This window comes from Carassius gibelio, chromosome B2, assembly GCF_023724105.1.
Source record: "Carassius gibelio isolate Cgi1373 ecotype wild population from Czech Republic chromosome B2, carGib1.2-hapl.c, whole genome shotgun sequence".
Taxonomy (NCBI): domain Eukaryota; kingdom Metazoa; phylum Chordata; class Actinopteri; order Cypriniformes; family Cyprinidae; genus Carassius; species Carassius gibelio.
In genome coordinates this window covers 21,500,496-21,515,229 of record NC_068397.1, presented here as the reverse complement: position 1 = coordinate 21,515,229, position 14,734 = coordinate 21,500,496, and the positions used below count along the sequence as shown (strand labels likewise).

General features: G+C 35.6%; 1 protein-coding gene across 2 annotated transcripts; it reads right to left on the bottom strand.

Annotated features, from left to right (window-relative positions):
- Positions 1-1,574: 1,574 nt before the first annotated feature.
- Positions 1,575-13,392, bottom strand: LOC127951230 (uncharacterized protein KIAA0040). Of its 2 annotated transcripts, XM_052549036.1 has the most exons (3): positions 13,240-13,392; positions 7,701-7,823; positions 1,575-4,629 (listed from the first exon to the last, which is right to left on the bottom strand). In XM_052549036.1, the coding sequence occupies exon 3, from the start codon at positions 4,079-4,081 to the stop codon at positions 3,752-3,754; it is 330 nt and encodes a 109-aa protein (XP_052404996.1). In that variant the 5' UTR covers positions 4,082-4,629; positions 7,701-7,823; positions 13,240-13,392; the 3' UTR covers positions 1,575-3,751. The 2 variants fall into 2 exon arrangements, with proteins under 2 accessions (XP_052404996.1, XP_052404995.1); XM_052549035.1 differs by lacking the exon at positions 13,240-13,392 and having other exon boundaries at positions 7,701-7,936.
- Positions 13,393-14,734: the final 1,342 nt, after the last annotated feature.

Below are 14,734 nucleotides of genomic sequence, written 5' to 3'. Positions count from 1 at the left end.
GTGTCCGTGGCTGAAAAATGTTCACTAAGTGCTTTTTGTCCATATATACTGTACATGAAGACGAAGTATCACACCTTGCTTGTACTATATTCTAGGTTTACTGATTAAATTTGAATGAACCATCTGAATATATATATATATATATATATATATATAAATGTGTGTGTGTGTGTGTGTGTGTGTGTGCGTGTGTGTGTGTGTGGGCATGTTTTTGTGACATACAGTATCAGGACACAACTTTTAATGACATGGGTATGACACAGGTATTACAAGGAGAGCGTGACTGAAGAGGACATATTTCCCCATTTTTCAAAATGCTTATAAATGATACAGAATGAGTTTATTTGAGAAGTTTCCTGTGAGGGTTAGGGTTAGGTGTAGGGTTGGTGTAGTGCTATAGAATATACAGTTTGTACAGTATAAAAACCATTACCTATGCCTATGGAATTTCCCCACTTTTCACAAAAACACCCCTGTGTGTGTGTCTGTGTGTGTTGTTGTTGTTGTTGGGGAGGGACTCATATGGATTTTGAAAGTCTGACAGTAATTATTAGTGTATATATATTAGGTTTATCAGTCTATACTTTTTTAAAAAATATATAATTAATCAACTTCTATCAAAAGTATATCATATATTTTTTTTCATATATTATTTGTTTATACAATGAAAGTTACTGGTAACCAAAACAGTTTAGTCTTCAAAATAGCTTATTCTATGTTTCTACAAAAGAAAGGTTTGAAATGACATAATGGTGAGTAAACAATGACATAATTAACATTTATTGGTTGTATTAACCATTTATTATTATTATTATTATTATTGTTTATGAAATGAATAAAAAATAATAATAATTTGCCAGCGGATGGCGGTGAATGTCTTCATTCGATTCGTTCAAACGGTGGACTCATTTAGGAATTCAGTAAATGGCTCTCTTTATGAATGGGCCTTAAAATCATTGATTCACGTGATTCATTCAAAACACGGATTCACCTCGGAGACGCACAACTATTCTGCTATGGCTTTAAAGGGGTCATATGATGCTGCTAAAAAGAACATTATTTGGTGTATTTGGTGTAATAAAATGTGTTTATGCGGTTTAAGATAAAAAAAAAAAAAAAAAAAAAAAAACACATTATTTTCAACATACTGTACATTATTGTTTCTCCTCTATGCCCCAGCTTCTAAAATGCGACGATTTTTACAAAGCTCATCGGTCTGAAAAGCCAGGTGTGCTCTGACTGGCCAGCAATCCAGTGTGTTGTGATTGGCCGAATACATAAAATGTGGAAAAAATGTAATTGCATAATATGACCTCTTTAAAGGTAATACGTATTTTAATTGCATTATACACACACAATTAAATTATCTACGTACGTATATATCTGTATGTGTGTGTTTGTGTGTATATGTGTGTATGTGAGACTCAATTAAACCTAAATTATTTTAACTTATTACATTTAAATAACATGATGTTGACTTTGACAGGTCTAAAAGTGCAAAACACAGTCCACAATACATATAAAAAATAATTTTATTTAATTTTGCAATTAAAAAAAAAAAAAAAAAACAAGGCTGAAAAAAAAAAAAAAAACGGCATGCATCAACCTGCATCACAACAGAGTAAGAGGATTCTGCTTCAGCATATTCATACAAACTGACACTCATTTTCATGCAGAACTGGGCTGATCAAAGCTTTGCTATCACATATGTTGAATGAGAGTGCAGGAAACAGAACTTGACAGCTGTACCAGAGACCAAAATCACTGATGGACAAGTATGATCCAACCTCACTGATTACATAATGAATACTTCAGTGGTTGCTTCACCCAAAATGCATGCTAGTGAAACACAGCAGTTAAGTGAAAAAAAGAGCATGATGAATGTTAATGCATGATTTTCTGACATGCCTAATCAGAATGTGTTGAAGTACCACATAAACATCTAATTATGGCAATGCAAACATCCCAGAATCTGAAAAGTGCAAGAAGATCAAAGTTTGTTTATCAGCAAGCTCAATAACACACAACTGTGATGATAATGGTGTCTCTAGCAGTCTTGAGTTTTGAACTCATATTTCAAAATATAAATATGAAAATATGAATATTTTTTTTTTTCATTGAATTGTGAATGAAGGAAATTATGAGACCAGTGTCATGGTGTTGTTTAACCCCAAACCCCCCGCCACTCCCCTCCCCCCAACCTCACAAACAAATTTAAATAATGGTTATCTCAGGCGAATCATCACAGAAAGAAAGGCAGGCTATATTTATAGAAAAATTGTTTTGAGAGGAAACTATCAATTTCTGAAGCCATTTAAAGCAAATCATTTTAAATGCATTGCATCTTTCAGGTATAGGACAAGTGGTTGCGACCCACTAAGTGCATCACTAGTTTTTGACATCAGTATATTACAGCATCTTTGGAAAATGTTTTTATTCAAGATTTGATCTAAGTGCAGCTTTTAGAAGCATTTGAAATTGTGGTAAGCTCTTTGGAAATCTGACATATTTCTGACATTTGATCCTTTTAGAAATGTTAAACAAGCGATGCTCTTCTGAATATTGCAGGTAATCACAATGGTGCTGATATTCAGAACCAACAACATGGTTGCGTGTGATATTTATTTTATACCGCAGTTAAAAAAAAATAATTTCATGTTGAGTAACTTACATTTAAGAAAACCGTATTGTATTTTCACTCCGCCAACTAACAAATTCCAAACATAGCCAAAACATAATCAACTGGTGTCTTTCTTAATTTCTTAACAGTGTTATGTTTTCTTCCAGAATAAATTTAGAATGGATTGGTTATGTAAATGATTCAATGACTCATATAAATGCTAACGAGTTTAGTTCCTGAATGGATCTTTGTATTTGAACAAATCAGTTGAATGAATAAATCAAAGATACCCTCACTCACTACAGTTGTTGCACACATTCAGATAAGCGGAGTACTACTAACAAGGAAAAGTTCCTCTGCTGCTACACTTGTTTGTTAGGCTGCATTACACGACCATGCAATTCAAGTGACCCGATTCAGATTTTTCCTCCAATGTAGCACAGATCAGATATGACCCACAAACATGTAAACATGGAAAAAACACACAGCTTCTGAAATTCTCAGATCAGTTTCAGGCCTCATTCATTTGTGAAATAAATCTGTTATAGATCGGATATGTTCATTTGTGTCTGCCATGTAAGTGAACATATTCCTGTCAATGTGAGTCGTATGCAATTTAAAAATAATGGAATAATGGAAAGTCCTACAGTTTTCAAACACTTCTATTATCATTTCATCTGCCTCCATTGCAAAGCATGCCATCTGTACTCCCTTTTCCAGCTAAGTTTTTCCAAGTCAGTACATCCACCTTGAGCTGTTTTGCCAAATGTATAAATACAGACATCAGATATGGGTCATCAAAAAATTGGAAATAGTCAACAAACTGTATACCGGGCATCAAGACCTGCAGGGTAAATGATGCCTGAGTGGCCGTTTAGACAGAATACTTTTTGCTGTTTAAAGATATGCATTTCTTTTCTCCTAACATCAGTCATTGGAAAGCCTTTCAGGATCACACACACCATACAGCATCTTCATACCTATTAATTCACTCTTAAACTTTACTTTTATACAAAAATTCTTTCTAAATTCTCTTTGAAATTTTTTACATTCAGGCACATTTAAGTAAACACTGCTGGAACAATTTTGTACCTTAACATGTACCATGAAGATAAATAAACATAAGATTGTTCACACCATAGTCAGTGCAAGTCTTTCATTACTCATAGGATCTGTTTTGACGGAGATCCACAAGTCTTCGTTATTCTGGCTGCTGTTTTTCTTGTTCTTCTTTTCAGTTTTGTTTGTGACTGAGGTCTCCCCTTTACGACAACAACACCGGCATCCGTCGGCATTACGACAGCAGCAACAATGACAGCACACCAGCAGAGATGTGAAGAGGACAACCAGCGGTAGAGTCAGAAGCACTACCAAGCACACCGTGTTGTAGACGCTCTGGTTGTGCTTGGATGAAGCGAGGTTCCATATATCATTGAAAAACTGTAGGATTTCCTCCTTCATGGTTCAGTGAGAGTTCTTCACAATCCCTTCGAAATTCCTACAAGAGATCAAATCCAATGTGATCTGAGATGTAAAGCCACTGTAGATCCGATTAAACCAGTAATTAGTATGGGATTTCTATCTAAAGAACAAGAACTTGTCCACTTGATCCAGATCGAACACCTGCTAACTGTTCTGTTTAGGCCTGTTAAATGTTCTTATGTCATAGCAAGCCCGATCCTGAGGAAATATGACACAAGCCAATTGAAATAAACGGTGGATGGACAATTTCAAAATCCTTGATGCACACAGTTTTTGCTTTCATCCCAAACTATACAGTTTATCTCCTAAAACGCCTTGCCTTTGGGGTCTAAGAACAAAGCTTTGCATATGAGATGTTTCTGTTTGACTTTTCACGATTCATATCTTGTGGCTGTGAGAATTGGAGAGATCGTGGGTCGTGTTTATACTTGGTGGATTCCTCTTAGCATCGGTCCCTCTTGAGACTCCAACTCTATTTTAGTCTCTTCTGCCTTGACTCTCACAGATGTGATGGAATGAGGGCATTTCTGGAGAGAGAGAGAGAGAGAGAGAGAAAGATGGAGAGTGAGAGAATAAAGAAATATCAATAAAACGAGAAAGAGACAGTGCAGAAGTTAAGTCAGCTGTGGATGCTCAAGTGACTCCATGTGTCTCATGTATCCTGACTCTCATCAATGTTGCAGGCCAGAGTCATGAGTGCAGCTACATGAGTCAAACCAGGCCTAAGAATGTGGGTCATGGTATATATTTTGTTGTGCTATTTAGTTGTTTACCTTTTTTAAATGTCAAATTTGCACCATGTAAGTAAACATCAACATGTTTACTTTAAAAAAAAAAAAAAAAAAAAAAAAAAAACTTATTTGAGCTCCATACTATAGATGGTAAAAAAAAACTCTGGATAGTTAAAACTTTGGATCACTTTCAGTTATGCTGTAATGTTTTCTTTTACTGTTTCAACAAAATCCAGTCAAATTGACTATTATATTATCAAAACAATGAGAGATGATGCATTATTTTAAAGGAAGAGGAACTAATTTATATATTCTCAACTAGAAACACTCTGACGTCGATTAATATACCACAATGACGGTGACAAAAAGACATGCTCTGGAAAACCACCAAATGACAGATAACTGACAGAACAAATACCGCAGCAAACATAATATTACTGATGTTACAAAATATTACAAAAACTATTGTACTGGTTAACTGGAGATTAACTGTCACATGTGAACTTAGTTTAAGTTGCTACTCTTCCCAGGATTTAGAACCCATTGTAGGTGATTCACATGGTTGATTTTATGTCTCTATTAAACAATATATATTTTATGTAAAATATGAATTAACTTTCATGCGACATGATTTTTTATACATATATACACCACATCAACACAAATTCATAATGATTAGTAGCTATAGTTAATGAAGTACTTGGCAACTTTACTGTGAAATAAAGAAAACATATATATTTTTTGTATTTGATATTCACCCCCCCACCACCCTGTTACTAATACTTGCCACTTAAAATCTTATTAATTTCCCCTACATTACATGGCTTCTTAGAAGTGACATCACTTCTCTGGAAGGAATGAACAAAGTATTAGGCAAACTTTTTTTTCATTACTCAAACATTTTTCTTTTTGTAATTTTTCAGAAGACTTACTCTATAGCCTAAAAAAAAGTCCACCCTGTTGTGTCCGTATATACAGGATATATAAAAAGATTGAATACCTTTTATACAATTATTTTATAAATTATCTCCTAGCATGTTGTTTTTTCATAGCTAGTCATTATCATAAACATCCACCATGTTTGCACTGAAAAAAACATATAACAGGGTGGACAAATTTACTAGACCTAATGTGAAATAATTGGTTATGATTATCAGGTTCTACTAGGCTGAGCTTGACCAGTGTTTTTCTAAAATAAGTTTCCTCCCTCGAGCTAAAAATATAAATAAATGAATAAACAATTCTGCTCAAAATCCACCAAACTGTAGGACTAATCCTGGTGTGGATTCATGAATTTTGCTTACTCACGGATGCCTTTTTACCCTGAATTGATTTGTTTATCTTTTGTTTCTTTTCGTCATATACTTCACACATCCCCAAAAAAAAAAAAAACCTACAAAAAACTAAATTAGAGAAATCTGTATCATATTGAATGCAGATTGAAACAGATAACGTGTGAAAAGATAAATACTTCATAATGTATTTTGGATGTTTTCTTTGCACTTGAATGGTAAAAGCTTATGGGATTACATATTATCAGATTTCCCCACCTACTAAACAAAAAAATCCTCTGTTTCCCAAATGTTGTGTTGCATAAACTTTCTGAAGCCTCAGCATTTTGTTTTGGCTGTGCACGGTTTCATGCAGGCAATGTGTTTGCCCTGCTTCCTGCAGACAGTTTCACAACAGGAAATCAGTAAGTGCAGCACAATTTTTTTAGGTGTGATAAACACCTATGCAAGAAAAGGCAACTCTCTTCTCAAAAGCAGACAATTTGAAGACTCTCCAAGAAGCTTAGCATTAAAAGGCATCGTATCATTTTTCCCGTTTTGAAGTTCCAGCCATAGACTTGCTTAAAACTTCAAGAGCGTTCAGCTCTACGTTCTTACTCTTATCCTTCACCTCCTCAGCATGACTCTTCTGAAGAAGAACAATCACTTTAAGTAATTCTCAGATCGGCAGAGGAATGTTAAACAGGAAGACTCTCTCAGCTTCACACAAAGCCAGGATGGAGCTCCGAATTTCACTGACAACATCAGTTACGTGCAAAGACATGCTGTTGTGCAAGTCAAGTTCCCCCAAGTTTTGTGATGAGATTAGATTAGATTAAACCAGGTAGACAAGTATTTTTTTCCGAGGCTCACAAGCAAATTTAACACATTTGGAAAAGACAAATACAGAGACGTGATTAACCTGTCAAAAGAGAGGACACTGTCTAAATACAGCACAGGCCCTCAGGGTCCAAAATGTGTCTGAGAGAAAGAGGGCGAACAGAAAGCAGTGCAATTGCTTCGTTTCCTCAGCTGAAAGCTCTTTATCAAACAAAAGCTAAAGAGTCTGCCTTATATTCAAACACTTGCATGATTCTAGACCTGTTATGGAAATATTTACAAAACCAGAGGACCTGTTTAAACCTCCACCTGCCCTTCGTTTACGGCGCCCAGTTTATATTCATGAATGATTTGTATCTCCTGCCTTCCTACTTTGGTGATGTCAAACAGCAATATTTTTCAGACTTGAAAGCAAAGTGCACAATCCCAGGCCTCAGTATAAACATCTTTCTCAAAGACTAATCTGGAAAAAAGGTCCACTGTTATTTAAGGGAAATCGGACAGACAGCAGTTGAGCAAGTCATATCGCAGATGCACATGTGGTATAAATCAAAATGAGAAAAAACATATTTCACAGCATGTCCACAAGCCTCTCCATTACACAGAATGTCAGTTACGACGCAGGAGGAGCTCAGAAGTTAAAGGGGCATATGGCCTGAATTGAGTTTGCTGTTCTCAGCTATGCCACATGTGACAAACAGATGCTCATCAGGGCAGCAATCCATCATTTCTCAGCCCATAAGCATTAAACCTTACCGGCTCTGATGAGGGGTCAGACCAGACGTCTCTGCGGGCATCACATAACCCTCATTTCAGCAACACATCTGCAGCTCAGAATGGACGGCACGTACAGCACATATCCACTGCTGTACCTGGAGCCTGTGTGTGAGAGGAGGAGTCGAGTCACTGTTTCTCAGTCTTCCTGGGTCGTACAGTACAAGAAAGAACCCTCTGTCTGCTCGCAACTCTTTTGCCTGACACACTGCATTCTTGTGGTTGCTTTATAAACTCAACTTCCCTGTGATGTCACAGAACGTAGGGAGGGGAAAATGTGTCACTGTGTTTACATAGTGCCCACAGACAGTTTTTAGCATGTAATGAAATCATTTTGAAAGTTCAAACTAGAGGTTTCACTAGCATTAAGTCGAGTGAGAGAATAGTCTTGAATCGTTTCTTGTATTTTTAACAGACTTTTATGCATTTAGACTGAGGTGCAGTACATTTTTCACACTGAATGACGGCAAAAGTATTAGTGCATTCTTCTAGTATTTTTGATTTATGGGTTGCAACATTTAGGAAATAAACACTGAACAGGGTTTGCACACACTTACTGAATATGCCACTGTTCCAAAACAAGGCATTCGATATAAAGAGATTCAAAAAACAGAATTATCCTTGATTTAACAAAATGTTCAGAAACATCAAATTTTCTCTCAGATTAGCCCCATGTCCCTTTATTTCTTTCTTACTCATAATATTCCTATTCCTACTATAAAAAAAGTTGATATAGTGAATATTACACTACCATTCAAAAGTTTTTGGTAAGTACTATTTTTATTTATTTATTTTTAAGTGTATTATGTTCACCAAGGCTGTATTTATTTGATATTAAACATAGTAAAAATAGTAATAGTATTATTATTATTATTATTGTTATTATTATTATTAAAAAGAGTAAAAGTATTTTTACAATTCCCATCTCAGAATATATTATTATATTGTGTCTCATATTATTATAATTACAATAACAGTGTTACAAAGCTGAATTTTTAGCAGCCATTAATTCAGTTTTCAGTGTCACATGATCCTTTAAAAATTATTCTAATATGGTAATTCGGAAAATGTATTATTATTGTATTAATATTTTTGGTTGAAACTGTGTTTTTTTTTTTTTTTTTTTTGGCGAATGAAATTTAGGCAAACATCTGAAAAAAAATTATTACACTTTTTTGACTTTACAGTTTATACATATTTTATGTTTTACCCTCAATTTTCATGAGCTGACCTCAAAGATCTAAAACTTTTTCTATGTATGGCCTATTTCTCTCAAATATTCTTCACAAATCTGTATAAATCTGTGTTAGTGAGCCGAGATAATCCATCCACCTCACAGGTGTGGCATATCAAGAATGTTGAGAAAAAGTTCATTTATTTCAGTAATTCAACTCAAATTGTGAAACTTGTGTATTAAATAAATGCAATGCACACAGACTGAAGCAGTTTAAGTCTCTGGTTCTTTTAATTGTGATGATTTTGGCTCACATTAAAAAAATAAAATAAAAAAAATAATTAAAATCAGTTTGTGTCACTGCTGAGGTGGTATGGAAGCCCAGGTTTCTTTGACCGTGACCTTCAGCTCATCTGCATTGTTTGGTCTCTTGTTTCTCATCTTCCTCTTGACAATACCCCATAGATTCTCTCTGGGGTTCAGGTCTGGTGAGTTTACTGGGCAGTCAAGCACACCAACACCATGGTCATTTAACCAACTTTTGGTTCTTTTGGCAGTGTGGGCAGGTGCCAAATCCTGCTGGAAAATGAAATCAGCATCTTCAAAAGACTGGTCAGCACAAGGAACCATGAAGTACTCCAAAATTTCTTGCTTAACGGGTGCAGTGACTTTGGTTTTCAAAAAACACAATGGACCAACACCAGCAGATGACATTGCACTCTAAATCATCACAGACTGTGGAAACTTAACACTGGACTTCAAGCAACTTGGACTGTGAGCTTCTCCACCCTTCCTCCAGACTCTAGGACCTTGGTTTCCAAATGAAATACAAAATTTGCACATTTTTTAATGAATATTGCTTGACAATCCTCAAAAGGCTGCGGGTTTTTTTCCGTTGGTTATGCAATATGCATCTTTTTCTTCTACACTTTTTCCTTCAACTCAACTTTGTGTTAACATGCTTGGATACATCACTCTGCGAACAGCCAGCTTCTTTGGCAATTAATGTTTGTGGCTTACCCTCCTCGTGGAGGGTGTCAATGATTGTCAGATCAGCCCATGATCAGTCCCATGTTTGTGTAGCCTAGTGAACCAAACTGAGACACCATTTTGAAGGCTCAGGAAAACTTTGCAGGTGTTTTGAGTTGATTAGCTGATTGGCATGTCCCCATATTCTAATTTGTTGAGCCAAAGTCATCACAATTAAAAGAACCAAAGACTTAAACTACTTCAGTCTGTGTGCAATGGATTTATTCAATACACAAGTTTCACAATTTGAGTTTAATTACTGAAATAAACAAACTTTTCCACAACATTCTAATTTATTGAGATGCACCTGTATGTACATACACACACATTTACTGTATATACATGGAGTTTGCTTTAATCTATTAATCATGGAACAACTAAGAAATGCAGACATGAGTATTTATTTTGGGCCTGTTCAATACTTGAACTTCTCTTACTCAACCAAGTGAAACAGGAAGGTTTCCAACCCAGCTGATGCTCATTTGCATCACTACTTTTACAATTTTGACTGTCCTGGCTGCTTTGTTAAACTTTAACAGAAGCAAGAGAAGCACTGTGTGAATGTAAAATCTGTGAAACCTTCTACCAGATTTGGTTTGCTGTATCCTTGTTGATGCAAACCTGGAATCATCAATTTTGATGTCCACAGACTTGAAATTACTGTGGTTATTCACACCCAACTTTATAGATCTATGCTGAGGCATGACTGCTAATCCAAGAAGGCAGAACTCAAAAATCTCTCTCCACCAGCCTCTTCCATCATCTTTCTGTATGACGTTCTGTCGTCTGATTGGATCCTTCAGAAGCAGCAAACTGCACATCCCAAAGGCACAGAGTGTGCTTTGGCAACATTAGGGTGTTGGATTTATGTGTAGTCCCCCTTATGAAAAATAAAGCAGGCTGCCTCTGAATCCAAATATAGCCCAGGCCGTTCCTAACCAGTCACAACTGTAGCTCATGAGTCATTCTAATGAAATGTATCAGAACAGCTCTGTGAAAACAAGAGGAGGGACCAGCAAATGCTCTGTGCTCTGCCATAAATGGCCCTGCTCCCTCCTAACTCGCTACACTGCTGGGACTAAAGAATTGTGTAACTCACGGAGTAATTTGAACTTTTTCCATTTCCTTTTTTTTTTTTTTTTTGTATATCGTTTCATTTCAAACCAAGAATCAGGGTGAAGTTTGTGTGTAAAATCTGTATATTTTATCACTAGACTTCTGGAGGGACACATTTCTTAAAACAGGGAACTACCCAATTTAGAAAAGATGCAATGTTACACGAATTTGCATTGAACCTTGAAATTGAGCTTCCTCTTTTTACAACCCCTCCTATCCCTCCCACTTTCACACTAAGATAAAGATCAGTATGCTGTAGAGGTGAAAACTAATGTACAGATATGTGGTTTTATAAATTTGATTCTAAAACAGATTTAAAAAAATGCAATTAAATAAAGCCATGACTAAAATGACAATACAGTCAAAATACAGACTGCACCTCACCATAATTTTACATGAACAACCTATATATTTAGGCTAATAAACTATACTACTTCATGGACAACTTGTTCTCATACTTTTTTTAAGATTAACTAAATATTAATGTCAGTCCCTGGGGGTTTTGCTTCATTTCCTGTTGAGCTGATTTCCAATTGAAATCGCAGGAAGTGTGCTTTTTGCTTTATTTTATACTTTAATTCAACAGAATTTGTGCTCCAAGCAAGACGACTGAACAACTACATCATAAGATAAACAAACTAACAGAAATAATACAATTTTCTAAATAACCACTTAATTCTGACTAATATGTCAATAGTTTTAATAACATTAATCTCCTTTTTTGAGACACCGAGTGAGCACTAAAGTTGTATAGGCCTATTATATGTAATAGATGTAATAGAATGTAATAGAAGTCCCACAAGGGAACTAAAACCCTTTGGTTATCAGAATTCTTCAAGATATCTTCTTTTGTGTTCAGCAAGTTTTGTTATGAATCAAGGGTGAGGAAATGATGACAGAATTTTCATTTTTGAGTGCATCCCTCTAACATTATCTAATGCATGTCAGATTTTTATTTAGATTATGACAGCAGTCTTGTTAACACAAGTACATCGTGTTGTTAGGTAGTCTAAACATATGACCGTATATTAGTATTGTTGACATTGTTTAGAATATCAACCTAAATTATTCAAAATACATAAGCAAGCAAGTTTTGTAGCTTTAGAAAGAAAGAGATGATTACAGAGGTCATGGCTGAATATGCAAATGTTTACTTCTGCTTTAGATACCTTGAAAAAAAAGAGCAACCTCACTTCATTTTCTTTTTCTTTTTCATTTTTTTTTTTTAAGGAAGAAATATTTTAAGGGTTTTTAAGACAGTCATTTGAAGGACAGTATAATTTTTTAAGTTCTCTTAAAAGTTACAGTTCTTTTAAAGTATTGAATCTTTCTCAGCTGACACCAGAAAGCCTGAAATAGAACGATTCATTTGAACTGAAGTACCACAAGGATTGGGTTCAGCCTAGACCGTATTGAGGTGAAAAGACAAAACAGTTGCAAAATAATGCCTCCCATAAAAGGCCTCAGGCCTGATCTTATTATTGGGTTTCCAGCCCTAAAGGGCACTTCTGTGTTTTTTGCACCATATGTTGAGACATCTTGACAAAAGGACAAAAGCTTGGGCATGCTCAATGCAAGTAGGCTGATGTTGCCTGAGAGCATAAATTCCAGCTGAGGAACTCAGAAAAGGCTACTTTTGTACTAAAAGCTTATTTTCTGGAAAGCTATATTTCATACATCAAGCTGAAGTGCCCTAGAAATCCAAGTGATATATTTTCAACAATTGTCATGCATGTCACAAAATGAGGTGCAATATAAACGCATTGTCTTTCGGTTTGAATGACAACATGCGCTTCCAGTATGACACTTTTCTACAAGCAGACAATCAAAACAATGACTAATTCATCTCACACAGATGAAGAACGCTCATATTTTTCAGTCAGTTTACCACTCGTTGCTGCCCTGAAGTAAATATGGATGAAAATTATCTTATTCTGAAATAAATCTTTAAAGACAGGTAGTATTATAATACTAAAAACAAGCTTCAATGCTTTGCCTGACTGATTAACCAACATAATATAATTTTATTCTTTACAGGCTAATTAAAGAAGTGTAAATGATAGCATACTGAAAAAGCATATAATCTCATCCGTTTTATTTCTCAGTTCCACAGACCTGTCAAGATCAGACACATCACTTCTTTTAGCAAACTATTCATTCTCCTGTATAGAAATCACATGTAATTACATGCATGTTGCTTACCTTCAGATGTACATTGATTGCTGGCGTTCCTCCACAACATCTGCATGTGACACCGAACGTACCTCCACTGCTTCTGTTGAAGCTGTTCCAGAGATTTGAACTTGGTTTCTGATTTAACCCCCGTATGTGTGTTGCCATTAGTGAGTCCTCCTGCAGGCGGCCGCCCAGCCTCTTATTCTAGTGTCAGAAGTGATTAGTTTGCAGCGTTCAGTGACTTGTGAAGATTTGGGGGGTGGTGTATCTGCCTACTTACATCAGACTCACCCTGGGCACGGTGCATGCAGGGACCTACAGCTCTGATAATAGAGCACAGAGGTTCTGAGGCCAGGGGGTTCAACCATTTCAAGAGCCCTTTCTGTTGGTCATTAGGCCATAGAGTGCATTATCAGGCTACTATAAGTGTGCTCTGTAAATACCTAGAAAGCATTGAAAAGGCAAGCATTAATGTTACTTTAATACAAGCCTAGCGAGTCAGTTCAAGACTGCTGTCCACCCGCCTCAAGTAGATAAAAGAGGTTATTACAGCTGTAATGGTGAATGGAATCACGTACAAAGAGGACTCATGTTTTATTTTTAGATTATAAATTAACACCTAGCAAGAGTGCGTCTACGGCTGTGAAATGGTTGAGGCACAAATGGGAGCGTAGCATAAATAAACGGCATTTAAAATTTTGTCACCAAGCAACCACCACTGACTCCATTTCCTTTTTGTACTCAACTGAACATTTCCTACAGAAGTGCATACATCCCTAAACGTTTTATTTAGTAGTCTTGCATATTTAGATCAACAGCTCCATGGTGTTATTTACATAAAACAGTTCAATAGCAAAGTTTGTAAAAAAAAGAAGACAAATTTCACACATTTCACAAGCAGTTTTCACCTTATTTTTCAATGCAGAATTAAGCTGTTTTCTTTGAATGTGCAAGACTTCTGATTCATTAGCCACTCTAGGTAAATAACTAATAGAATAACTAGTTAAAATAATATGATAATAAATACGCATCATAATGAAATGTTTTTGCACTGGTGAAATAACTGGAAGCAAATGACACCAGAGGTCTTACACATTCATGTTGCACAAATAGCTGCACCTGCTCTTACATAATTCTTTTTTTATTAGCCTTTTTATTATTTCCCAAATTATGCTGCCTTAATCACTATGGTTTAAAAACGTAAAATGTTGCACAATACAGTGATAAAACGGTTTCAACATTATTTACCTGGGCATCTTTAGGCACTGTTTGCAGCTAAAAAAGTGGATGTCATGAGATTAGTTTTTGCTAAAAGGTTTTTTGCAAGACTCCAAAAAATAATAAATAAAAAAAATAAAACGACTGGTTCAAAAGAATTTAACCTACTTTTAAAAAAAAATGTAATTTCCATATAAAGGCAAATGTTCAGCACTACAACATAAGCCATGTTGATGAACTTCAGGTAATGAATCTGCGATTTGGTAGTTAACATCTGAGCTCCTTCGCAAAGCTTTGTTTAATG